This window comes from Mustelus asterias, chromosome 26 (genome assembly GCF_964213995.1).
Source record: "Mustelus asterias chromosome 26, sMusAst1.hap1.1, whole genome shotgun sequence".
Taxonomy (NCBI): domain Eukaryota; kingdom Metazoa; phylum Chordata; class Chondrichthyes; order Carcharhiniformes; family Triakidae; genus Mustelus; species Mustelus asterias.
This window is the reverse complement of record NC_135826.1, coordinates 44,964,070-44,991,512: the sequence shown is the minus strand read 5'-3', so window position 1 is coordinate 44,991,512 and position 27,443 is coordinate 44,964,070. Positions and strand designations below refer to the sequence as shown.

At 44.4% G+C, this 27,443-nt stretch overlaps 1 protein-coding gene across 1 annotated transcript in view; it reads left to right on the top strand.

Annotated features, from left to right (window-relative positions):
* LOC144479714 (rho guanine nucleotide exchange factor 18-like) overlaps nucleotides 1-27,443 on the top strand; it is a 230,273-nt gene that overhangs the window by 201,065 nt on the left and 1,765 nt on the right. The window contains exons 13-27 of the mRNA XM_078198744.1: nucleotides 776-827; nucleotides 6,538-6,682; nucleotides 7,549-7,664; nucleotides 8,086-8,226; nucleotides 10,302-10,555; nucleotides 13,663-13,788; nucleotides 13,927-14,044; nucleotides 15,486-15,740; nucleotides 21,845-21,921; nucleotides 22,581-22,759; nucleotides 23,380-23,459; nucleotides 24,328-24,504; nucleotides 26,085-26,225; nucleotides 26,330-26,468; nucleotides 27,250-27,269. Of these exons, the coding sequence (XP_078054870.1) occupies nucleotides 776-827; nucleotides 6,538-6,682; nucleotides 7,549-7,664; nucleotides 8,086-8,226; nucleotides 10,302-10,555; nucleotides 13,663-13,788; nucleotides 13,927-14,044; nucleotides 15,486-15,740; nucleotides 21,845-21,921; nucleotides 22,581-22,759; nucleotides 23,380-23,459; nucleotides 24,328-24,504; nucleotides 26,085-26,225; nucleotides 26,330-26,468; nucleotides 27,250-27,269 (2,020 nt within the window). The remainder of the gene's footprint in view (nucleotides 1-775; nucleotides 828-6,537; nucleotides 6,683-7,548; nucleotides 7,665-8,085; nucleotides 8,227-10,301; nucleotides 10,556-13,662; nucleotides 13,789-13,926; nucleotides 14,045-15,485; nucleotides 15,741-21,844; nucleotides 21,922-22,580; nucleotides 22,760-23,379; nucleotides 23,460-24,327; nucleotides 24,505-26,084; nucleotides 26,226-26,329; nucleotides 26,469-27,249; nucleotides 27,270-27,443) is intronic.

Here is a 27,443-nt window from a genome sequence, read left to right as displayed (position 1 = left end):
AATGTGTTTTGTGCTGAAACCAAAAGAGAAAATGCTGGAAAATCTCAGCAGGTCTGACAGCATCTGTAAGGAGAGAAAAGAGTTGACGTTTCGAGTCCAGATGACGCTTTGTCAAACCCTTTGGTTTCAGATTCCAGCATCCGTAGTGATTTGCTTTTATCCACTGTTTCGTACTGATGTGCTTTCTGCTCCAAATATTTTTTTTAAATAATGCAGTGATGTGTCTGCCTCGACTATTCCTGTAGCAGAAGCTTCTGAACAACTCCCAGCAACAAATGTTTGCAGAAATTTTTTTTATCTAAACACTCCCTCCGTCTCTCTATGATAAATTTTTGACCCTTCACTAAATCGCCAGCATCAGGAAGACCTTTTCATTGCCCGTTCTACTAAACTCCTTTATAACTTTGAAATTTTTTGACCGTATTTTCAAACTTTTTTTTATATGTGAAACGCACTCTTAGCAAATAGCAGAAAAAACAGTAAATATTGACACTCCTCTGGACATCCCGAGTAAACGTTACAAAGTGCACTCTCCCGGAGGTTTGGAATAAATGTTAACCCGCTCTCACAGAGCCGTGTTTTAATTTTGAAAAGAATGCGCCAGATACTCATAAACTCTGCTATTGTTACAAAAACATTCGGTGATGGTAACAGTGATGATGTGAACCAGAAAACGGAAGAAATACCGAGATCTAATGACCCAATTGATACCCGGTGTTGGAACCAGTAAATTGATAACATTCTGCAGTCAACAATTTATTCTTTGTTTCCACAGAAGGATTCCCAGCAGAAGTTTTCGAGGGGTCCACAGAGCACTGCCCAACACAGTAAGTTCTTTATCACCTTTACATTGATGGAAAGATGGAGATTGTTAATCTCCCGACTGTTCTCCCCACATCTCACGCAAACCTGAGAGAAAGAGCGGGTGAAGGCCAACTGGTGCATCAAGTCTGTCCTACGTCAGCATGGGGTTAACTTTCACAATATCCGCTCACTCCCAGCCTCACAAAACAGTTACACAACCCACTGAAGCTGGATTAAAGCGGAAAAAGTCCAGGAAATTATTCTTTAATCTCTCAAAGTCTTGCAGTTGTTAGGGTGAGAATTGCTTTAGTGAATGATCTTTGTTGGGGAACCATGATGCTCCTAAACTAGTTAAGAAAGATAGAAATGTAAGCAATTTCAGCCAGTAGAATTGGGGAGGGAGCAGGAAGAATAAGAGGGACGGACCATGAAAGGGCGCAGAGCAGGAGAGAGGAATCTGAATCGTAGAATCTCTACACTGCAGAAGGAGGCCATCAATTCTGCACCGACCACACTCCCACCCAGGCCCTATCCCCGTAGCCCCACGTATTTACCCTGCTAGTTCCCCAGACACTAAGGGGACATTTAACATGGCCAATCAACCTAACCTGCACACCTTTGGGCTGTGGGAGGAAACCCACGCAGACACAAGGAGAATGTGCAAACTGTTTCCCTGAACAGATTCTGCTCGGCCGGCTGGTTATTTCCAGAATGTTTGTTTTTTATTTTGGATTTCCAGCATCTCCGTATTTTTGCCTGACCAAGATGTTATACAGAATAATTATTTTGCATTTTAATTATCCTACAGATGTATCCTAACACATCTTTGCAGTAGTTTTGCAGCAGTGTCTCGGGCCCTCAGTGATTATAACCCACATACCTTTCTTTCACTCAGCAATGCTTGAGGTTTTCCCAATGTTGCTTATCTATACTGGAAGCAATGGTGCAACCACATTTCACTCTTTCATCGCGTTCTGCCTACAATTTGTTTCCTCACCTAAAGCTCTTACTCCAGTCCATATCTTTGTGCCACGTGAGAACTTGTGGGCAGTTCCTCCAACACCCTCACCCAGATCATCGGTGTGTTGGATGCAGTTCCAAAGATACCAGCAGTGCCTCACTAGACTGGTAATGTTCCACGGCTGCACAGCGAGTGCTGTGGGCAGAGATTGTTTAACCCTGTGGAGCCAGAGGAGACCATCCTGTCCCCTCCACCCCACCCCGTCCTGAAGTTTCAGGGGCCTCTTTTTTTAGGTCTCCAATTCGGTCCTAATGTGATATAGGTTCACAGTCATGTGTCTTCTTGTGAATTGTCCAGACTGAAGAAATTACTCTTTCTCTCAGTCTTAAATGACCTGTCCCTTATTCTGAGATCATTCTGGTCCTAGATTCCCAACCCAAACTATGGGAAGCATCCTTCCTGCATCTGCCCTGTTGAGCCCTGTAAGAACATTTTAATTACGTAATCTTTCATGAGAATATAGGCCCCGTCTCCTCAATCTCTCCTCATTGGACCATCCTGCCATCCCAGGTGAACTTTCTTTGCACTCCCTCTATCGCCAGTCTCTCCTTCGGTAAGGAGACCAAAACTTCACGCACACAACTCCCAAGTGTGGTCTCAACCAGACTCTGTGCAACTGCAGCAAGGAAAGGCTAACATACCATCTGCATCCTAATTGCTTGTTGCAGCTGCATGTTGGCTTTCATTGGCTTATGAGCAAGAGCATCTTGGTCTCTGGACTTCAATCTCACCCCATTTGAGCAAAGCTCTGCAACTCTGTTTTTCTTACCAAAGTGGATAACATCGCATTTTTCTGTATTATATTCCATCTGCCATGTTCTTGCCCACTCACTCTGCTTGTCTAAATCCCCTTGAAGCCTCTTTGCATCCCCTCAACACTGACATTCCCACTGAGTTTTGTATCATCAGCAAACTTGGAAATATTACATTTGGTCCCCACATCAAATCATTGATATAGATTGTAAATAGCTGGGGTCTAACTACTGATCCTTGCAGTACCCTACTGGTCATACTGCCTGCCAATGGGAATATGTTCCATTTATCCCCATGTTTTATATCTGTTAACCAATCCAGAAATGACAAGTTGGGTGGATGGGTGGACAAGTAACAGATGATTGTCGAGAAATATTTTGGTTGGAAGAACGTAAGAGAGATAACATAAAATAAAGGATACAGTTCTGAAGTGGGTGTAGGAACAGAGGGACCTGGATGCATAAGTGGTAGGTAGGACAGGTTGAGAGAGAGGTTAATAAAATGCACAGTATCCTAGGTTTTGTTAATAGAGTAGAGGAGCAAGGAGGTTACGTTGAACTTGTATTGGTCACTATTTTGACATCCACTGCGTCCGGTTTAGGAAAGATGTGAAGGCGTTAGAGAATTCAGAAAAGATTCACAAGAATGCTTCCAGGGACAAGGAACTACAGTTATGAAATTAGACTGGAGAAGTTGGGACTTTTTTCATTGGAGAAGAGAAGGCCAAGAGGAGATTTGATGGAGGTATTTAAAATCAGGAGGAGTCTGGGCAGAGTAGATGAGAAGAAACTGCATCGATTTAACTTGGCAAAAGGAGAAAAACGACATGAGGAAAAACTCTTTGACACAGTGAGTGGTTGGGCTCTGGGATGCACTGCCTGAGATTGTAGTGGAGCAAGTTCAGGCTAAACATTCAAAATGGAGTGAGTCTGGTATCTGAAAAGGAAGCATGTGCAGGGTTCTGGGAGGAAGGCAGGGGAATGGCACTAGCTTAAATCTTCATTTGGAGAGCCGTGCAGATCCGATGGGCCGAATGGCCATCTTCTGCGCTACAACAATTGTGATTTTTCTGTTGCACGTTATGCAGCAGTTTGGAGATTTAGATTGATATTTTAAACCATCAGTGAGTGTGTGTAACAGGGATGTGGGTTCAAATCCCACCATAACAGCTGGTGAAATTTAAATTCAATTAATAAATCAAGAATGTAAAGCTGGTCTCAATACGTGATCATCAGTTATCATCGATTGTTGTAAAAACACATCTAATGTCCTTTAGGGAAGTACTTAAATGGCCTGGCCTACATGTGACTCCAGACCCACAGCAATCTGCTTGCTTGCTTAACTGCTCTTTACAATAGCCTAGCAAGTTGTTAAGTTCAAGGACAATTAGGGACTGTCCCGGCCAGCGATGCCCACATCCCATGAAAAAACGAAGAAATAATAAGCAACTCCTTATTTGAGCATCATTCCCATTGCCTGTTTCTTAACCACAAGATGCAACTTTGTAAGTTCCTCGAACTGCAGATCCTCATAACTGCACCAACACTGCCACTTGTGGTCTTCATCCTGAATCTCTGGGAACTGCCATGGGAAAACCCATCATGAAGTTGTTGTTTCTCTTCCATTTGATTTTATTATTGTCATGTGTATTGGTATATAGTGAAAAGTATTGTTTCTTGCGTGCTATACAGACAAAACATACCGTTCATAGAGAAGGAAACGAGAGAGTGCAGAATGTAGTGTTGCAGTCATAGCTAGGGTGTAGAGAAAGATCAACTTAATGCAAGATAAGTTCATTCAAAAGTCTGGCAGCAGTAGGGAAGAAGCTGCTTTTGAGTCGGTTAGACTCCTGTATCTTTTTCCCGATGGAAGAAGGTGGAAGAGAGTATGTCCGGGGTACATGGGGTCCTTTAATTATGCTGGCTGCTTTTCCAAGGCAGCGGGAAGTGTAGACAGTGCCAATGGATGGGAGGCTGGTTTGAGTGATGGACTGGGCTTCATTCATGACCCTTTGTAATTTCTTGCAGTCTTGGGCAGAGCAGAAGCCATACCAAGCAGTGATACAACCAGAAAGAATGCTTTCTATGGTGAATCTATAAAAGTTGCGGACATACCAAATTTCCTTAGTCTTCTGAGAAAGTAGAGGCGTGAGTGGGCTTCCTTAATTATAGTGTTGGCATGGAGGGACCAGGACAGGTTTTTGGTGATCTGGACACCCAAAACCTTGAAGCTCTCAACCATTTCTACTTCATCCTGCACCAAATGGTGCATTAGGCAGATTCTCATCTGTTCCCTTGGTGAGGTTTTTCCTGGAACAGGTCTTAGCCTGTTGCCAGAGGCTTATAGCTTGAGGGATCATATTCTAGAATCCCTGCAGTGCCAAAGGAGGCCATTCGGCCCATCAAATCTGCACTGACTCTCCAACGAGTATCTTAAAACCAGGCCCACCGCACCTCCCTATTCCTGTGACCCCCATGCATTTGCCATGGCTAATCCACCTAACCGACACAGCTTTGTGGGAAGAAACTGGAGCACCTGGAGGAAACCCACACAGACACGGGGAGAACGTGCAAACTCCACAGTCACCAAGGCTAGAATTGAACCCGGGTCGCTGCTGTTATGAGGCAGCAGTACTTGCCACTGTGCCGTTCTGGATGCCACTCCATATCAAACATTTCTGACCATGAGTCTCTCCGCACTTAATGCCTGCCATTGCGTGTTGGAACTTCACAGGTTTATATTCAACCTGTTTGGCCTCGTTTTGAGTGCTTCTTCCTTGGCTATCAAGTCCTGGGGTGGGACTCGGACCTGGAGGCTTTGGCCCAGAGGGAGGGGACACGACTATAAAGTTCGTGTTTGTATTCATACAGTACTTTCCTTGCCTAAATGTCCCAAATGGTTCAACAAGTTTGTGATGCAATATTGCAAATTAGAAGATGTACAGGTCAGATGGGATATTTTGAAGGGAAAACTTTGGTCTTGTGGTTTGTGCTAAATTGGAAACTTTGGCCGATTTAAGCTTGAGATTTTGAAATTGCCGTAATGTGACTGCTTACTGTACTTGGTGCATCACTCGCACACCTCAGAGGCCAATGTCTAACCCAGGTCATTCTGCTCTGAGTAGTCACAGGGGTTACAGTATTAATGGGCTTGGGGTTGCAGCCTCCCAGCTGCAGTACTTATTAAAGGAGCATTTTGAGTTGGATTAACAATTTGTGCCAAATTTAGGTGTAGTTTTGTAGATGGATTGACACGGCATTTCCATGTGAGAAGATGTCCCGCACCAGACGTATACCAGTACACCCCCCCCATGCAGACCAGCCCTGTGGCGAGAGCTGACAGGGACAGGACCAAGAGATCTGGAAGTCCCCAGCTTCGAGCCGGCACGTAGGCAGTGAAGTTTGATTCAGTCGCCTTGCTCTTAGAATAGGAACAGGAGAACATTTCAATTGCTTTCTTCATGGCTGAGCAGCTCTCTGCTCACCCCGCAAGGGGAAAGGGCTAGAAAAGGTGCCCTAAAAATAGTCTGTTCCATCTCCAACCTGGCTGGAAAACTGCATCCAGCAGGTTCCTCTACCTGCGTGTCGCAAATCAATCCACAGCATTCCTGTCCAAAGAGTTTCTTAAGTGGACAATCATATTTGTTAGCGAGTGATCGCTGAAAAAAATCATCGTTCCATGAATGCCTTTTGCCCCGTAACACCTTAGCTAAATGGTTTCTATTGTGTAAGGTAGACAGTGAGTATCAGTGGCCTGTTCTATCATGAATGGCTTCACAGTCCAGCTTGATCTTGTTGTAGCAATCCACTGAACCCCAAATTATCTGTGCAGGACTGAAGGGGGTAGGGCTGGAAGGCTGGTGCACGCCTCGAGGAGCCAGGGGATGAAGGGGTGGGTAGGGGTAAAAGCTGGCGGGGCAGGGTTAGACTTGCTTTCTGACTCTTTGCATTCTGTTTCAGCATCTTCAGTGAAGGAGCAGTCGCGGTGCCTACTGCTGGCCACGGATGGCACGCCCAGTGCTGTGCAGAGTATCGGCATGACCATTTCACCAAGGCGACCTTCCCAACCGTCTTCAACCAGTGCTAACAGCATCACTACTCACGGGTTAGCACGACTTAATACACTGTTCATTGGTAAACTGGTGAAGGCCCAGGTATCTGATTTATTAAGATGTTCCTGTGGACTGGGGAACTGTAATCCCGCACAGTTAAATTATTGAGAAACATTTTGTACTGCCTTTGCACCACTTTGCATAATCACCTGTCCTGCATCAGCTGTACCTCAAACCCAGAGACCACACAACGACTACCTCCCTCAAACCCCCCTCACTGACAACATCGGATCTCCAGAGTGAATTGCAGGCTGGAATCTAATCGAGAGATTTGGTTGGTTGAAACATAGCCTAACATAATTAGCAGGATGGAATCTAATCTGATTTATTTAATCTTGGCAGATAAGTGAGTTTAAAGTTTATTTATTAGTATCGCAAGTCGGCTTACGTTAACACTGCAATGAAGTTACTGTGAAAATCCCCTAGTTGCTACACTCCGGCGCCTGTTCGGGCACACTGAGGGAGAATTTAGCACGGCCAATTCACCTAACCAGCACGTCTTTCAAACTGTGGGAGGAAACCGGAGCACCCGGAGGAAACCCACGCAGACACTGGGAGAATGCACAGACGATGACCCAAGTCGGAAATGTGGCGCTATGAGGCGGCAGTGCTAACCATTGTGCTTTAATGAATGACATAAGAAGGGGTGCAACAGTTAAATCTGCATCAAAAATATCCCTTTTATTTAAAAAAGAGAGACACTGTAGATTGACATTAGCAAATAAATTTCACTCCCGGTCTTTTAGCCAGCAGGGTCAGGAGATCTTTAGGCTTATGAAATTTGTGCTGTAACCTACTGTAGCACCTAATCCATTGTCTGAGTGTTAATGTGTATACATGCTTGTGTTTTATGATTCAGAATAATTGCAGGGGAGATGGAGCAGGAGGTGGAGAATGGAATCCCAAAAAGCAAGTCTTGTGCCGAGGAAACTCCGAATCTGGCTTCTTCATCTGCTGAGTCCCTTGTGGCAGAAGGTAAGGGGGTCACCTTGACCACTGTGCTGATGAAGGAGGGTTTGATGCAGTACAGTGACCATTGTGTCAGGCTGCTCTCGCATGGGATGCGCGATGTTTGGAGAAAGCTATCACCTCTTTCAGCTGCTCTTCCCATCGAGCGAGATCCCATATTGGAGACACAACTCCCCCCAAAAAAAAACACCTTGACTGTATCGATCTTCTTTTTTTTAAAAAAAAACTCTGATGTGTAAAGGGTCCCCAGCACCAGTGGGATGGGAGACCCAGTCCCCACAGTTGGACAAAAAGGAGCTGCCCTCTGTCTTGTAACTGGGCACTAGGTGAGACCAGGAAGCAGTGTGTTTTCTGTAAAGTTGTTCTGAGACAAAGGGGTAATGATACCATGGCTAACCAATTTCTTTCCCCCCCACTCTTGGTTCAGACACCATTTACGCTTCACTGAAGGCAGAGTTGGAGGCAGATGGCCAAGACTTTGAGGCTGAATCGTGGAGTCTTGCAGTGGACCAGACCTACGCAAAGAAACAGAGCAAAGAAGTGATCAAAAGGCAGGATGTGATTTATGGTAAGAAAATTGCCCCATTAGCCACTACCTCACTCATCTGTGCTTTCTCTACATCGGCCAGCCTGGTCATTCACTGAAGAAAGGGGTCTGAAGCAGCATCACGTTGGACTTGACACATTACACTCTTTCTCCCTCTCAGATGCTGCCAGACCTGCTGAGTTTTTTGAGCACTTTCTGTTTTTATTTCTGATCTTTAGCATCTGAAGTCTGCTTTTATGATTAGTCAGAGAGTTAGAGTGCAGATTCCAACGAGGGAGAGGGCAGAGAGCCTCATTTTGTGGGGGGGGGGGGGGGGGGGGTCATGGTGAAACAAGGCATCACAGCTGAAGTGAGACTATTTTAACAGTGGATTACTCACTTCCAACATGGAACCTCCCCCACCCGGTGGATTTTATCTAGATTTCATATGGGCAATGCACCTAATAGTTTGCTATTGATTGTGATTATTGTTCTGGGCTACGATTGGGGCTCGGTGTGAACTCCATCTCTGGTAGCCAAGGCTTGGTGTGAGTTTTCGTACAAGTGTCCCCTTCATTGGGAGACTTTAAGCTGATGGTTGTGATCTTGCCCCTAATTTCTCCTTGCTCTCCTGAAAGCATTGACTCTTGTTGCAATGCAGTTCCATAAACATCAAGCACCCCACCTTCAAACACTTGGCCAGCGTCATGTGCGATCCTGAACAATGTTATCAGGCAATTTCATAACCAAAATACTGTGGATGCTGGAAATCTGAAATGAAATCAAAGACTCAGTGGGTCTGGCAGCACCTGTAGAGAGAGAGAAACAGAGTTAATGTTTCGAGTCCGTGTGACTCCTCTTTAGAGCAGCTTGGTTAGTTCATAACCAAGGTTATCATCATTGTGTTTGGCCCTGTAAGTCACCCTATTATAGAAAGGATATTATTAAACTAGAAAGAGTGCAGAAAAGATTTACTAGGATGCTACTGGGAATTGATGGTTTGAGTTATAAGGAGAGGTTGGATAGACTGGGACTTTTTTCTCTGGAGCGTAGAAGGCTGAGGGGTGATCTTATAGAGATCTATAAAATAATGGGGGGCACAGATCAGCTAGATAGTCAATATCTTTTCCCAAAGATAGGGGAGTCTAAAACTAGAGGGCATAGGTTTAAGGTGAGAGGGAAGAGAGTCCAGTGGGCCAATTTTTTCAGAGGGTGGTGAGTGTCTGGAACGAGTTGCCAGAGGTAGTGGTAGAGTCGGGTACAATTTTGTCTTTTAAAAAGCATTTAGACAGTTACATGGGTAAGATGGGTACAGACGGATATGGGCCAAATGCGGGCAATTGGGATCAGCTTAGTGATTTTTAAAAAGGGATGGCACGGACAAGTTGGGCCGAAGGGCCTGTTTCCATGCTGTGTAAACCTCTATGACTCTGTCTGTCTCCATGTCATTTCCAACAGGACTCGGGAGTTCAGGAGTGGAAACCCTGGCTGAGGTTTCTTCTTCCCCACACCCCAGTTCGAACGCACAGGGCCAATTCTAGCATCTTTTTCATCCCTAGTTTCCCTGCCCCCGCACCTCTCCCACTTCCTTCATTAGCTGAGATTAGCTAATTCAGCATAGTCCAACAACTGGCCAGAATTCACAACCTGTGCATGGTTCAGTTCCACACTGACTGCAGTGTCCTTTAATGAGCCATAATTGGAGCTGAAACTGATATTGAACTAATACATGTGATCTGGTCCATCACCCAAAACTTTCACCTAACAGCATAACATCAGCACAGTTTACAGTGAAAAATCCTCATACAGATTGAACACACACAATCTTTCAATCCATTCGCGAGAGATTCTCCTGCACATTCTCAACTTTGCTCTCCCGGTGCTGGTTAGAGTCCTTGGCTGTGTAAGCGAGATGAGATGGTTGGGGGTGGGGGGAGCTGGGGGTGGAGAAGAGTGTTCAAGGCTTTTAAAACCCACGGCTGAATAAAATGGACATGCTAGCAAGCGGCGGCCAACTTGGAGCTTGACTGCAAAAGAAGTAAATCGTGCAGCTTTCCCCACAATGTGTTACGCTAAATTACTTGCCCACCTCCTAACTTTGATCTTTTGCTCTTCAGAGCTCATGCAGACAGAGATGCATCATCTGCGAACTCTGAAAATCATGCTGCACGTATACGATCGGGGAATAAAGGAGGAGCTTCAGTACAGTGACAGACACATAGTTAGCAGGATCTTTCCCTGCTTGCATCAGCTTCTGGAAATCCACAGCGTCTTCTTCTCCCGGATGAAGGGGCGGCGGAAAGATTACTTGGAGGAAGGGAGTGACCAGAATTACCTCATCCAGCGAATTGGTGATCTCCTCACGCAACAGGTAAGGAGCAAAGATGCCACTGTTGTTCAGTCTGCGCTGAGTGAGCTGAGAGGCTGAATGAACCGTTACAGCTGGCCTCCGTACCCCTGAGCCAGAGGGGTGGAGATATCAGCTGATTCTGATCATGCGCCTGTCATTTCTCCCAGGAATTCCTCACCTGTGCACCTCACAGTAGTGACTGCCATGATTACAGTCACTGTCCCCACTCGCACGTGAAACTTGGATGAGATACTAGAGGACTGATACTTTGATACAGCAATTAAAAGATCTTTTGCAGGCTGCTGTTTCTACATGAGAGAATAGTGGGAACTAGGAATGATAACATTTTTAGCAAGATTGTCATAACGTTATAAAGAGGAACTAAACTGAAGTAGTTTAGAATGGTGTTCTTGACTTATAATAAATGTTCTGCTTTGCCATTACCTCCCTCACTCTTATCACACAGTGAAGTGGACCAAGTTATTGATGTCTGTTTTGTACAACTCTGACCTCAATAAACATTTTTTGGGCACTCCCAAAGGGAGCTGTTTCTGGCGTATACAGACAGGTGCACACACCTAATCTGTCAAGTGATGAACATTTGTAACTTTCTGCTGTTTACTACTCCCACAACCAGTGATGAACAGAGGCAGAAACCTCCTTTTGCTACATAACATTGGGCAGCTACCGTTTCTGTGTCTTTCAGTTTGCGTTTGGGAACTTGGTGAAACATTTTGTCTACTGACTTGATGGTGTGGGTGCTACAATTGGCCCCTCAGTTATAACCTGGCTGTGCTTTGGGGTGCCCTGAGCTTGTGAAAGGGATGTTGTTTAGAGAATTCAGCACCCTTGAGTTGAAAAGGGTCAGCAAGATCTCAAGCTCCTGATCGCTATCCATTCACCCCAGTGTAGGGTTGCGGTAATGAACCACTAGAGGAAAGTACTAGCGAACTCTTAGTCTTTGTGGATCTATACTCTAGTGTAAGGCAGTACCTTGAGGAGAAGAGAAAAATGGCATGGGTGAAGGGAGTTAATAAGAGTCAAATTAATCCCTTGTCGTTGTTGATACATCAGTATATTTCTAGGGGATTTTCACAGTAACTTCATTGCAGTGTTAATGTAAGACTACGTGTGACACAAATAAATAAAACTTTATTTTATTGAGTTGTAAGATAATTTAAACTTAGTTGGCAGCTACTGTTATCTTTGGAGTTCTCAGCTACCATACTTTTTGGAGTTCTGCAAGGAAGTTTGTGCAGCACAGATGTTATTGTCATTGTTGAGTGTCAAACCAGTTCAGCTTTTTTGGCTAGGCCAGTCTTTATTACCTACTCCTAATCGTCTCTGAAAAGGTGGTAGTGAACTGTCTTCTTGCAGTCCATGTGGTGTAGGTACACCCACAGTGCTGTTAGGGAGGGAACTCCAGGATTTTGACCCAGCAGCCATGAAGAAAAGGTGATATATTTCCAAGTCAAGGACAGCGTGGCTTGGAATGGAACTTCTAGCTCGTGATATTCCCATGTGTCTGCTGTCCTTGACCTTCTAGATGGTATTGGCCGTAGGTTTGGAAGGTGCTGCCTTAAGGAGTCTTGGTGAGTTTCTGCACGTTGTAGATGGTGCACACGGCTGCCCTGTGTGTCGGTGACGGAGGGAGTGAATTTTTGTGGGTAGGGTGTCAGCGCTGACAATAGAAATGGTTGGCTTATTATTATTGCCAAATGTTGTGGCGGGAATCAAAACTTATGAGAACGTGACATTTTCGGTTTTTAAAGATAGCACTGGAGGATGTCCTGGATAGTGAATATTGGTAGGCAGACTGGGGAGTCTGGGGTTATCAAGGAGCTTAACCCTGTCTATAGTCAGACAAATGCCCACTCATCTTGAGATTTTGGCAGACTCTCTTGTTGAGCTGGTGACTACTCAAATTTTGTAGCTATTAATCTGTGAAAGGTACCATTTTTTTCATTTGTGGGACATGGGCGTTGCTGGCTGGCCAGCATTTATTGCCCATCTCTAGTTGCCCTTGGGAGGGCAGATGTGAGTTAACCACATTGCTGTGACTGGAGTCACATGTAGGCCAGACCAGGTAAGGACGGCAGACTTCCTTCCCTAAAGGACATTAGTGAACCAGATGGGTTTTTCCGACAATCGGCAATGGTTTTGTGGTCATCAGTAGATTCTTAATTGCAGATACTTATTGAATTCAAATTCCACTATTTTGCCATGGCGGGATTTGAACAAGAGTCATTAGTTGAGTTTCTGGATTAATAGTCCAGCAATAATACCTCTAGGCCATCGTCTCCCCAAGGTTTAAATCCCACCATGATAGATGGTGGAATTTGAATTGAATACAAAATCTGGAAAAAAAAAAGATGTAATGATAACAATTGTCGATCTGATTCACCGATGGCCTTTTGGAGAAGGAAATCTGCTGTCCTCAGCTGGCCTGTGCGTGACAGTAATGTGATTGACTCATTTGTAACAGCCCTCTGAAATGGCCTAGTGGGTAAACCACTCGGTTCAAGGGCAAGTAAAGTTTAAAGATTATTTATTAGTATCACAAGTAGGCTTACATTCACACTGCATTGAAGTTACTGTGAAAATCCCCTAGTCGCCACATTCCGGCGCCTGTTCGGATACACTGAGGGAGAATTTATCATGGCCAATCCACCTAACCTGCACATCTTTCGGACTGTGGGAGGAAAGCGGAGCACCCAGAGGAAACCCACACGGACACGAGGAGAATGTGCAGACTCCACACAGATAGTGACCCAAGCCAGGAATTGAATGCGGGTCCTTGACGCCGTGAGGCGGCAGTGCCAACCACTGTGCCAGCGTGTTATAGGGGTGGGCAACAAATGTTGGCCTTGCCAGTGACACCCGCATCCCGTAAATGAATAAAATCTACCTTTACGGCACCTACCCATGTTTGATGGGGACAATGTGTGGCGTCTGCATCTAACCTATGCTGAGTCCTGGGGAGGAAAAATGTCGAATTCTCCAACACTGTCATCCCTTGTCAAAAATTCATATTTTGCGACAAAAAGCTGGTTTTAGCAGAGTTGTTAACAATGCAATCTTGCCAAGTAGTTTTTTTTTGTGGTGTTTACAAATGTATTTTGCCTCAGTTTTCGGGTGAATCCGGAGAAGAAATGAAGGCTCAGTATGGGGGCTTCTGTGGCCAGCACAACGAGGCAGTGAATTACTACAAAGAAATGTACCAGCAGAACAAGAAGTTCCAGAACCTAATCAAGGTACGTACTCTGCAGGAAGACACTAGTAGCTGCAAGGAGTGTCGCACCCACTGCACAATCCAACTCTGCACCCAGGAAAGTCATAACCTTTTTGGAAAAAGAGACACCTCTCACTGTGTCACATTTCCTCTCTTCCAGAAATTAAATAATTACTCTGTGGTGAGACGTCTCGGAGTGCAGGAATGCATTTTACTGGTCACTCAACGTATAACTAAGTATCCTGTCCTGGTGGAGAGGATTATTCAGAATACTGAAGGTAGGTTGGTGTGTAGAACGTAAAGGCAAAATGCTGCGGATGCTAGAATCTGAAACAAAAACAGAAAATGCTGGAGAAACTCAGCAGAGCTCTGAAGAAGGGTCATCCAGACCCGAAACGTTGGCTCTACTCTCTCTCCATAGATGCTGTATCCAGCATTTTCTGTTTTGGTGTGTAGAAGAGTTCTATTGACTTTCTTATAAAGGAGATTGCATTGTTTAACTCTGCCTTTCGAAAATCGAGCAAGGTGAGATGATGGTTGCGCTGTTGGGCTTCTGTTTTTGAACAAAAGTACCAACCGACTCAACAGCTTCTTCCCTGCTGCTGTCATACTTTTGAATGGACCTACCTCGCATTAAGTTGATCTTTCTCTACACCCTAGCTATGACTGTAACATTGCATTCTGCACACTCTAGTTTCCTTCTCTATGAATGGTATGCTTTGACTGTATAGCACGCAAGAAACAATACTTTTCACTATGTTGATACATGTGACAATAAATCAAATCCGGTTTTGATGATCCAAGCTCTCTTTCTCCATCAAAGTCTTCCTTGCCTTTCTTTAACAGGCACCATTCTGACTGTTGCTGCTCTGAGATTTTCCCCCTCATTTCTCAGCATTTTCAATTCCCCCTTTTTAAATGTCCCTTGTTCCTCTGTGTTGTGTTTAAAATTGAGATTCGCTGCATGGTTTCCTACTCTCAACTCATTCTTTTCCAAGGTCCCTGTTTCCCCAAGAATCTCTGGCCCTCTAGTCACAGCCTGTCCAACAGTGAGATGTTGGCCCGGCTGGGTTTCAACATTAGGCCACAACTTCCGGGCTCTCCCGGATTTGGGAGGGTATCCCTAAAATGTGCTGGGGAATCCGTCTTGGAAGTTCCCAGGTAAGAATTTGCACCACAATTGTCCAGAATTCTCTGGACAGTTGCACTGCCCTGGGAACCATCTGACAAAGCTATTTAAATTGCTAACTTTAGCTAATTCTGCCACTGTTGCACTAGTAGCTACTCAAAGAGCGAGAAGAGTTAACACCTCTTCTAACTTCAGTGTAACTATTTTAAATACCCAGACTGATCTCTGCATGGGACTGTCCCGCACACCAGACCTTTCAGGGGACTTGTGCGTGCGTGCATGCACGCACACAGACATGCACACAAATCCCCCCCCTCTTTCTCTTTCAATATTCTCCACTCTGATTTCCACCTCTCCCCACCCCTCTGTCTTGATACGAACCCTGGCCCAAATGGAGCGACCCACCAACTTGACTTGACTGGACCGGCTAGACCCCATACTCGGCCCAGTGCAATTTCTCCCGGAGATTGACATTGTGGATGCTGAGTGCCACTGGGAGAAGTCAATAAGTGAGAATTTCCACCCCTCAAGTGGAGATTCCAGATGGTATGCAGACTTGAGTCTGATGAGTGCTCCTGTGTCTTTCAAAGCTGGCTCGGAGGATCACGAAGAGCTGACCAAGGCATTACTTCTGATAAAGGGCATGATAACGGATGTAGACGAGAAAGTGAGCGAGCGCGAGAAAGCCAGGCGCTTGAAGGAGATTGCAAATCGGATGGAACCCAAGTCGATAGCCAAGCTCAAGAATGGAAATGCCTTCCGTAAAATAGACATGCTGAGAGCAAAGAGGAGACTTTTGCACGAAGGAGTTGTCTGCTGGAAAGCCGCATCTGGACGACTAAAAGGTAAAAACCCCGTTTATATTTACAACTTCTGGTGAAATGTTAAAAGGCAGATAACTAAGAAATGACCTTTGCGGGATAGGCAGCCTGTGCAACAACAGCAACAAGAATTGAACCAATAGGGAGACTGGATCTGAGGTGATCACTCCAGCCTCGTTGATCTCAATTATCAGGAAACTACTGAAAATGTTTAGAAACCCTATTGTATAGTTGCGTGGATTTTTTGAATGGCATTATCTTACCATCATTGCTAACTGCTGGTGTTAAATAATGTTGATGAAAATATGTGGACCACCAGAAAGGTTTTGATAAGTAATGCACATGTAGCTTCTTGTCAGATTAAAATTGGTAGGTGCCAAAGATAAGACGTAGGCATTAATTATGACATTAACAGGAAGAAGCAGAGACATTTAAGGGGGAAATATTGGATAGAATGTCACGAGGAGACCTTACTGGGATATGAGTGATGTCAGGGTATAGGCTCTGAAAAGTCGAAAAGGGCAAACTTGCATTTATAGAATCCCTACAGTGCAGAAGGAGGCCATTTGGCCCACCAAGTCTGCACTGACAACAATCCCACCCAGGGCCTTCCCCGTAACCCCACATATTTACCCCACTAATCTCTCTAATCTACGCATCTCAGGACACTTAAGGGGCAATTTAGCATGGCCAATCCACCTAACCTGCACATCTTTGGGCTGTGGGAGGAAACTGGAGCACCCGGAGGAAACCCGCACAGACACTGGAAGAACGTGCAAGCTCCGCACAGACAGTCACCCGAGCCGGGAATCGAACCCGGATCCCTGGAGCTGTGAAGCAGTAGTGCTAGCCACTGTGCCACCACAATTTATACATCAACTGTCCCATCCTCTCGGCGTTCAAAAGACCTAATACATGGGTAAACATGGTAGCCATGTTGTGCACAGCAGGGCAGACCAAGAAATACTGGTAGCATTCATCAATGATGCATGGACTGGGAGGCACAGGTTGGAGGTTTGGTCGAAAGGAGAAACATGACGGCAAGTGGTAATAGGCTGGAACTCTCTGCCTATGAGGGTGGTGGAAACCGAGATGATCAATGATTTCAAACATAAATTAATAGATAATTGAAGGAAATAAACTTGCAAAGCTGCAGGGATAGAACACGATTGGATTGTTCACAAGAGATCTGGCATGGATTCTCTTATATATTTTAAGTGGTTGCATGATTGATTTAAGAGCAGTTCACATGACTACATCATGTCATTAGGTGGTTTCACAAGCCAATGTTTAGTTTCAGTTTCTGTTCAGTGCACAGAACATCTCTTTCAATAAACCTGCTGTGTGTTATTAATCTGTGTGTGCAAACCATGTCCTTTTCATTTGGTTTAAAACCCACAATCCCTAACATAGGACATTATAAAAAGAAAATTAGAATTAGCCGGGATTTTGTTTCAAGAACATCGAGAAAAGGTCCTAAAGGAAAAAAGAAACATTGTGCGTCTTCGTGTTTTGAATATTAGGCTAGGGAAAATCAACAACAACAGGATTGAAGTGCTCGTGATGGAAGACCAAGTAAGAATAAAAGGATGGAAGTGCTCTGTGTGGTTTTAAAAGAGGGGATTTTTCCAATCAGTGAAGGGTGAGATTCCAGGTGGTATAAGACCATAAGACATCGGAGCAGAATTAGGCCACTTGGCCCATCGAGTCTGCTCCGCCATTCAATCATGGTTGATATTTTTCTCATCCCCATTCTCCTGCCTTTTCCCCATAACCCCTGATCCCCTTATTAATCAAGTACCGATCTATCTGTCTTAAAGACACTCAATGACCTGGTCTCCACAGCCTTCTGTGGCAAAAAGTTTCACAGATTCCACTACTCTGGCTGAAGAAATTCCTCTTCATCTCTGTTCTAAAGGATTGTCCCTTTAGCCTGAGGTTGTGCCCTCTGTTTCTAGATTTTCCTACTAGAGGAAACACCCTTTCCAAGTCCACTCTATCCAGGCCTCGCAATATCCTGTAAGTTTCAATAAGATCCCCCCTCATTTTTCTAAACTCCAATGAGTACAGACCCAGAGTATATTGTATCTGGCATATTTGAAAAGAGTGGGTGATTTGCTGTAGACCTGGGGCCTTTTGAAAAATAAATTACTTCAAGTCTACAGCCTCCAGGGTAAAAAGGAGAGTTCTGGGAAGAGTAAAAAAAATACTGAGCAGTCTCGAGTTGCTACTGTCTGCAAGTGAAATGGCGGGTCAGTTAGGATCCATGGTTCCTTTCAATGAAGAAAGGATCTTCACAATTTGGGCAGCACGGTGGCACAGTGGTTAACACTGCTGCTTCAGCGCCAGGGATCCGGGTTCAATTCCGGCCTCGGGACACTGTGGAGTTTGCACATTCTCCCCGTGTCTGCATGCGTTTCCTCTGGGTGCTCCGGTTTCCTCCCACAGAGCAAAGATGTGCAGATTAGCTTGATTTGTCGTTCTATATTGAGTCTAGTGACAGGGGCATTAGCAGGGTAAATGTGTGGAATTACAGGAATAGGGCCTGGGTGGGATTGTGGTCGGTGCAGACTTGATGGACCGAATGGCCTCCTCCTGTAGGGATTCTATGAAGAAAATGAATCATGGCGTCCCTTTGCTGAATGTTTTTAATACTTTATACAATCGATAAAATTGCTGACGAGTTGCTCATACCAGCTTTTCTCAGTACAATAAGAAGTAAAACCTTCAATTTGCACTGGAGCTTGGTTCATCCAGCAAAGCCAGGAACCAAAACCTATGATGACTTGACAAAGATCCTTGAAGAACATTACTCTCCAAAACCATTGATCATCGTGGAATGGTTCAGGTTCCACTGAAGGAATCAAGTAGAAGACGAAAGTATTGCTCAGTTTGTGGCAACCTTAAAAAGGCTGTGACAACATTGTGAATTTGGTGAGTCATTAGAAGATACCCCTTGAGATTGTCTAGTTTGTGACCTCCAAGATGAGGTTATTCAAAGAAGATTGCTTTCTGAACACCTTTTAACTTTAAAGACAGCAGTAGAATTTGCAGTGTCGGTAGAACTGGCTGCCAAAGAGGTTTCGCAATTTAGTGCAGGAATGAAGATTCACAAGTTGGGAACTGCCCATAAGAAGTCAAAACAGCAACAAGCATGTCAGAGATTGTGTCAAAATGAGCCATTTAGCAAGTGAATGCTGGAGCAAGGACAGTCAATGCAAGAATTGTGGCAAAATGGGTCACGTTGCAAAAGCTTGTTGGACTAGACCAGCATCCTTTGAGAAGAAGATTCAGAAGAAGAATCTGGGTGCCTTCAAGAAGAACAAGTTGCATTCTACAAAAAAGAATTTACAACATGGAAGAAAAGAATTATGACTGAAGATGAGAATATTCAGAAATATTATGAAGCACTCCAACTGAACATCTTCACCATATAGGGTGAATCCTATAGATTCTGGGTGATTCCAAAGTTAAGTGGACAATCTATTAGGATGGGGGTTGATAATGATGCTGCTTTAATTCCTGAGACTACATACCGAAAAAAACTGAAGCATCTTCTTTTAAAACCAGCTGATGTGATTTTAAGGACATGCATGGAAGAGGTTGTGCTGATTAAAAGGTTACATCGTGGTCAACTTACAGTAGAGTGGAAAACAGCGGAGTTACCTCTCCATGCGGTCTGTGGTCATTTTCCAGCTTTATTTGAGAGATCATGGTTGGAGCAGATAAAGCTTAACTGGAGTGCTGTCAACAGGATTAAATAGCCAAAACAGACCCACAGCACCTTCTGGGTATTACAAGAGTGTATTGGAAGAGACACTTGGCTCAATGAAGGGAATTCAAATGAAACTCAAGACAAAAGCAAGAGCAGTGCCATATGCAGTTCATCCAAGGTCAAAGAAGAATTAGTGCAACTTGTTAATACTGGTGTATTAGAGCCGGTTACAATGGGTGATTGGGCTACCCCCATCGTACCTGTCATGAAACCAGATGGTTTAGTTAGTATTTATGGTGATTTAAAAGCAACCATAAATCTAGGGTTGTGTGCTGATCAACATCCACTTCCTTTAATTGAAGAATTGTTTGGGTTATATCAGGTGGTGCAGAAATTCATCTAGATTGATCTTAAGCATATTTAGAGATGAATGTAGGCACTGGATCTCAATGATTGCTTACCATCAATACTCATAAAGGTCTTTTTCGTTATAATAGATTACCTTTTGTAATAACATCTGCACCAGCCCTATTCCAAAGATGAATCAGTTTTTAAGTGTCTCTGGTGTACAATATTACCTGGATGATCTAATTAGTGTCTAGTGACCAGAAGCAAAATTGAAATGTCTTCAAGCACGTTGTCTCCTTATCTAGAAAGAAAAATGTGACTTTTTCCAAACGTTTGGATCACGTGTTTGAGTCATGTTATCGATGATAAAAGGCCTACGTAAAGCACCTAAAAAGATGGGAGCTATTTTAGAAGCACCACGTTCTAGGATTAGAATTATTGTGACAAATTTGTTCTTAACTTAGCTATATAATTGAAGCTATTGTTTCTCTCCGTATACTATGCAGTGATCGGATTGCACAACTGAATGTGAGAAAGCATACAAGGATGTTAAAGATGCTTTGCAGAAGTCTGAAGTATTGGTTCGTTTTACCATTTGTAGCTTGCTTGCGATGCTTCACCTTTTGCAGTGGGGGCGGTAGTTTCACATACCTTCAGGAGAAGAACGACCAATAGCTTTTGCTTTGCGTACGCTGATAGTGCTGAATCTGACTATGTCCTGTTAGAAAAAGAAGCATCGAGTATTTTTTTGTCGTACAAACGTTTCATCATTATTTATGTGGTCATCATTTCACATTATTGGCTGATGATCGACCCTTAAGTACTATTTTTGGGCCGGTTTAAAGGCATACCGTTGTTTGCTGCTAGCTGATTGCGAAGATGGTCACTGATCTTACCTGCACATTCCTACGATATTTTATATCATCAGCGTGTCATGCTAATGCTGACACATTATCACACCTATTGAGCAGGTGTCACCAACTAGTTTTGTTAATATTCTTTGCACTAGTAGATCATTTGCCTGTGACAGATTCTCAAGTTGAGGCATACTGGAAATGGTCCCATGATGGGGAAGGTGGTGGACATGGTATTGCAAGGAACGATAGCTGGAATGCATCATACACATACTGATTTTAAAAAACCATTTGTATCAAGAAAGCTTGAGTTGACGGTCCATGGTGGGTGTCTATTGTGAGGAATCCGAGTGATCATCCCTCCTAGTCTGCGTGGAAGAGTTCTTGAACAACTACTTGAAGAACGTCCTGGTTCAGTCTGGATGAAGGAATTATTTTTGGTGACCGGGCCTGGATGTTCAGATTGAAGAAAAAGTGGGAGAGTGTCGATCCTGTGCATGAATAAGAAATAACCATCATTGTTTCTCTTGCACCCTTGGGAGTGGCCTAAAATAGCATTGGCAACGATTGCATGTAGATTTTGTTCATCTATTGAGTGTTACATGCTCTTAGCCATAATTGATGCACACTCTAAAGTGGTCAGAAATTGTTGAGAGATGATCTACACCTGAATTTTGACACAATTTTTGCAAGGTTTGGTAAACCAGAACAGATTGTTAGTGGAAAATGGTTCACAGTTTACTTCGAATTTGAGGATTATCCCAAAGTAAATGGTACTCAGCATATAAAATCCACACCTTATTATCCATCAACCAATGGATTAGTTGAAAGAGTTGCACAATCCTTGAAGCCATGAAAACATTCTTTAAAAGCTTCAATAGAGCAACATTCGTTATCACGTCATGTGAATAGCTTTTTGGCATCTTATAGAAATACTACTCGTGTCTATCCAATGTTCATCTGCATTGCTACCTTTAAAGAGAAAGTTGAGAACTATGTTTGATTCATTATTACCACCGGAAACTTCAGAGACAGTAGAGCATTAGCAACAATCTCCGATTGCTAGATGAGAACTGAGGGCAAAACATCCCAGGGGAATTTCTGGTGTTATTGGTCTGACGTTTTGGGAATTGGAAAGTAAAAGTGCCTGGGTTTTTTTTTGAAGGGGAGAATCGATATTTTATTAACCATGTTTGTGTTCCCCTTCTTAGATATTCTAGCCCTCGTTTTGTCAGACGTGATTCTGCTGCTTCAAGAAAAGGACCAGAAATACTCGTTTGCAACAGTGGTAAGTGCAGCCTACTAACAAAACATAGTTAGCCAAATGCTATTCAACCAAGGATGTAAGCCATTGGCCATGTCAGCAAGGCATGGTGCTAATGTACCGTTGTGCCCTGTTTTCTTGAAGGAGTTGAGTCAGTCCAGTTTGGGGTATAGTTTAAGTTTGTTTGTTGTCACAAGTAAGCTTACATTAACACTGCAATGAAGTTACTGTGAAAATCCCCTGATCGCCACACTCCGACACACCTGTTTGGGTACACTGAGGGAGAATTTAGCATGGCCAATCCCCAAACCAGTACCTCTTTCGGACTGTGGGAGGAAACCGGAGCACGCGGAAGAAACCCATGTGGACACAGGGAGACCGTGCAGACTCTGCTCAGACAGTGACCCAAGTTGGGAATGGAACCCGGGTCCCAGGCGCTGAGGTAGCAGCGTTGTGAAGCAGCAGTGCTTACCACTACGAGACTGTGCTGACAGTTTTCCAGATGAGCCCAGTCGGTAAAAGGTTGATTTTAACCCTGCTGCTTGGTGGAGGGAGCTGCATTTTCGAGGCAAAAAGGAATTATATTTTGTTCCTGTGTTTTTAATGTTCTGCTACTGCCTTGGCTGTTTTTGAGTCATTTTATGCTCACACTAACTCGGTCTCCACATCTCCCAACTTCTCAGGACCAGAAGCCAGCTGGCATCTCGTTGCAAAAGCTAATCGTCAGGGAAGTGGCCAATGAAGAGAAAGGAATGTTCCTCATCAGTGCCTCTGATGATGGGCCTGAGATGTACGAGATCCACACTAACTCTAAGGAGGAGCGCAACACTTGGATGGCAGTTATCCGAGATGCGATTGACAGGTAGCTTGGCAGTGTAAACTCTGCTTCCTATCTGAAGTGTCAACATTGTGTGTATTATGCTGACTCCATTAGTTGGAAACCATTACTAACCCATAGGAGTCTCTATGCCCATTTCAAACCAATCTTACTAATCCCTCGCCACGTCTGTAAAGCACACTAGTACATTTAAAACATTGTTTTTGTCTTTGTTTGGTGTTCAGGACTACTTTCAGACTGTTAACTTACTATTATTGCTGTCTTGAACAGTTCTTCCTCCCCTTATTCCCTTACAGGATCGGGGGCCTGGCAACTGATGAACTCCCAGACCACTACCTTCCCTCTTTTACCCATCCGTGGTGCCTGTACAGTAATAACAACCAACATCACTAACAAGTTGTTTGCTCATTATCAGGTTGCAGTTTCTGGGAGCGTGCTGCTGTGGTGGCTTCCAATGTTACGATAGTGACTGCAGTTCAAAAGGTGCTTTGCTGGCTATGCAGTACTTTGCAAAGATGTCCTGAGCTTGTGAAAGGCTCAATAGAAATGTATTTTTAAAAATTTCTTTATCAAGACCGAAACCACCTGCGGGTGAGATCGACTGATTTCACGTCCGTGTCTAAACCACCTTTTCTTTCGCTCAGGTATCCAATGGAAGAGGCAGTCCTGGGTGAAGAACGGCAGAAGGACGAGAGAAGAGCAGCGCGAATCAAAGAACTCCAGCGTAAGATGACGATGGTGCAGAGAACCTGCAGCCGGGCTTTGAGATAAATCAATCCTGTGCTTTAATCTTATCTTTTTTTTTACTTCCGTTGAGAAGTGTGAGTATTAAGAACATTCTCTGCTTCAGGCACCCAATTATAGGTGGTGGCTTAGCTGGAGATGCGCAGGTACTAGCAACCTTATCCCTTGATCCATGCTATTGACCAGTTATTTGACTACGGAGGGCATCACAGCCAAGTACGATCCTGATCGCTCTCTGTGACCTTACAGGAGATTCACTGGATAATGCTCGACGTTTTAAAGTTTATTTATTGGTGTCACAAGAAGGTTTACATTAACACTGCAATGAAGTTACTGTGAAAATCCCCTAATCGCCACACTCCCTGTTTGGGTACACGGAGGGAGAATTTAACTTGGCCAATCCACCTAACCCGCACATCTTTGGACTGTGGGGGGGGAAACCGGAGCACCCGGAGGAAACCCACGCAGACATGGGGAGAATGTGCAAACTCCACACAGACAGTGACCCAAGCAAGGAATTGAACCTGGGTCCCTGACGCTGTGAAGCAGCAGTGCTAACCACTGTGCCACAGCCGGTGTGGAAACTGTGCTCCTCCTCTTTTCAAGGCACTCTCTCTCAATAATGGGTGATGTTGAGTTGTTGGCATCCTTCATGTTGACCCTATGGCTGTGTGGCTTAATGCTGCGTTTGATGGCGCCTTTTACTGGCAGCGTTTGGTGAGCTGCAGTCGGTTAGTTCGGGTGTCGAGTTTTGGATCGTGGCAGCGCCACGTGATATGTAACCTGATGAAGTGTTCGGCAGTTTGCATCACGGCTGCTTACCGGGTTCTTGTCGGTCATGTTTCTAGAATGTCTGAGCACGAAGGATGAAGTGATCAAGCGGACCCTGTGTGAGAAGTTGGAAATTTACAGCGACATAGCAGAGGTGAACGGGTACCTGGACACAGGAAGGCCACGCATGCTGCTTCGAGCTGACATGCTGGAGTCTCAGCGAGATACCGTGATTAATGAAGTGATGAAAGAAAGTGAGTTTGAGCTGTGTATTTGGAAATGGCAGAGAGATGGGGGCCAAAGTCATTTTAAGAATGCAGACGTGCCATGAAAATTCTGTGCTTTGGTTAATGTAGCTATAGGGTACCTACTATAGAGAACCCACTGAACTAGTGCCTGAATAGTTAAAAAACAAGTCAAATACCAGCTGTGCACTCCTCCTTGTTTATTCCTCCTATATTTTCAAGACACTGACACTTCAGCCTTTCTCTGGCACCTTACTCAATGGTATTTGCTACCAAATAAACCCGTTGGACTTTAACCTGGTGTTGTGAGACTTCTCACCTTACTCGATGACCATTTGTTGTGGCCAGCTTGTAATGGTGAATGTTATCAGACTATTTGACTGTGGAAGCATCGCAACAGATGTGTCCACGTCCCCCATTTTTCGCCCTTGTGCACAGAGACCAGTTGTTGCCCCTCCCCTCTTGCCACCTTAAGTTTAACCATCTCGCTGCTGACTTTGCATCTAATCACTTGATTCTTGATTCTAACCAGACCAAGTACCTGGCAGTGGAATGACCTGTTTTTTTCTTCTATTCTTTTTGAAGTGGCTGAAGGTGAAAATCTCACCGTTGAAATGTCTCTCCCTGTTAAATCTAACGGAAACCAGTCTGCTCTGCCGCACGATGAATTCTCTGCACTCAAATTTGTTTTAAATGAGCTAAACTGGGAATTAAAACAAAATCTTCCCTCAGCTCATGGACATGTGGGTCTCATCTCTGGGATCTGACTTTAGAGCAATGCAGGTTCACGTAACCCAAACTCGTGCTCTGTCTCTGACGTGTGTGCATGCGTGTGTAAACATGATACAAACACCTGAAATCACGTACCAACTGACTCACGCACAACCTCTTCCCTGCTGCCATCAAACTTTTGAATGGTCCTACCATATATTAAGCTGATCTTTCTCTTCACCCTATCTGTAACTGCAACACTATATTCTGCACCTTTCCTTCTCTGCTATGTACTTAATGAAGGATATGTCCTGTATAGTGCACAAGATACACTACTTTTTACTATATCCCGATACATGTGACAAATCAAAACCAGGTTCAGGAGACAGAGAATTCCATCAATAATGTCCCCACTGACTCATCAGTCCATGTGATGGTGTAAATTTGCACATCACTCTTCTCCCCAAACATTAGTCACGTTAGCGCCCAGGGAGAGCAACAAAACCACGAAAGGAGCCAGTGACCAATCTGCAAAGATTGTCTTCCTTATTGGCACAAAATGACACTATTTAGAAATGATGTGGAGATGCCGGCGTTGGACTGGGGTGGACACAGTCTCTCAACGCTGGGCTAAAGTCCAACAGGTTTATTTGGAATCATGAGCTTTCGGAGTGCTGCTCCTTCATCCGATGAGTCACCTGATGAAAGGGCCAGCACTCCGAAAGCTCGTGATTTCAAATAAACCTGTTGAACTTTAACCTAGTGTTGTGAGACTCCTTACTATTTAGGAAGAGGGATTGGGACAGCGAGGGTGCCGAGGTCCCTTGGGTTTTTCTGATCAAGTCCAGCATTAACAGCAAGACTGTTTATTATTCCAGTTGAAAACCTTCAGAATCTAATTGCCGCCCAGCCCAGCAGCATAAGCTGGCAGTCGGAGGACAGCTTGGGTACCTCGAGTTTGCCACGGCGTGCTGAGACGTTCGGAGGCTACGACAGCAGTTCCAGTAATCTAACCAAAGGTAGGTTGGAACGACTGCCTCCCCCCACTCCCGGTGAAAGTTGCGTTAGTCTTTTTGTCAGGTCTGCAGTTTTCCGTTTACCTCTCAACCCCTCTCATTTTCAGATGGCTCCATCAGAAAAAAGTCAAACACACTCTCTTCCAATAGCGAACTGAAGGTGAAGGAAAAAGCTGGATCTCGGGCCAGCTCCGAACCTCAACTGCAGGATGTGTGCAGTGAGAGTGAGGGCGGACGGACGGTACAGTAATTCTTTAAAAAGTCTTCAGTGATAGAGGTTTCATTCCTGTGTTCACTGTCCATCATATTTCCCTTTTACTTCCTCAGTAATATCTAGTATACTGACCTTTGATTTCCAATTGATGGGAATCTCTTTGTGATGGAATGGTGCCAATAATTATCCTGTACATAACAGAAATCCTAATTACGTGGTACAGTGCTTAACACTGCTGCCTCACAGCACCAGGGACCCGGGTTCAATTCTGACCTTGGGCCACTGTCTGTGTGGAGTCTGCACGTTGTCTGCGTGGGTTTCCTCCGGGTGTTCTGGTTTCCTCCCACAGTCCAAAGATGTGTGGGCTGGGTGGATTGGCCGTGCTAAATTGCCCTTTAGTGTACAAAGATGTGTAAATTGGGGGGGATTAGCGGGATAAATACGTGGGGTTATGGGGTTAGGGCCTAGGTAAGATGCTCTGTTGGAGAGTCGCTGCAGACTTGTTGGGCTGAATGGCCGCCTTCTGCACTGTAGAGATTCTGTTAAAACAAAATTGTATAAATTAAGCCATTTAACCCCAATGTAGTTGATCTCCACATGACCATTATGCTGAACCTTCCTGGCTGCTCTGTTCCCATGTTGCGTTATTCCCTTTTCCTTCAAACATTTATCTAACCAACTCTGAGATGTTGATGTGATCTCAGCTTCAATCACTAACACTCCTGGTTTATTCCACTACCTTCAGTTTAACTGTTCCTCCATCTCTCTGCTAAATCTCATAGTTTAACCTCACACCCATTGCTCTTTTTCCAGGACCCCTCAATCACTGAAAAGTCTGTCTCTATCTGTCAGACAATACAGCAGGATATAGATAGGCTGGAAAATTGGGCGGAGAGGTGGCAGATGGAATTTAATCCAGATAAATGCAAAGTGATGCATTTTGGAAGAACTAATGTAGGGGGGAGTTATACAATAAATGGCAGAGCCATCAAGAGTATAGAAACACA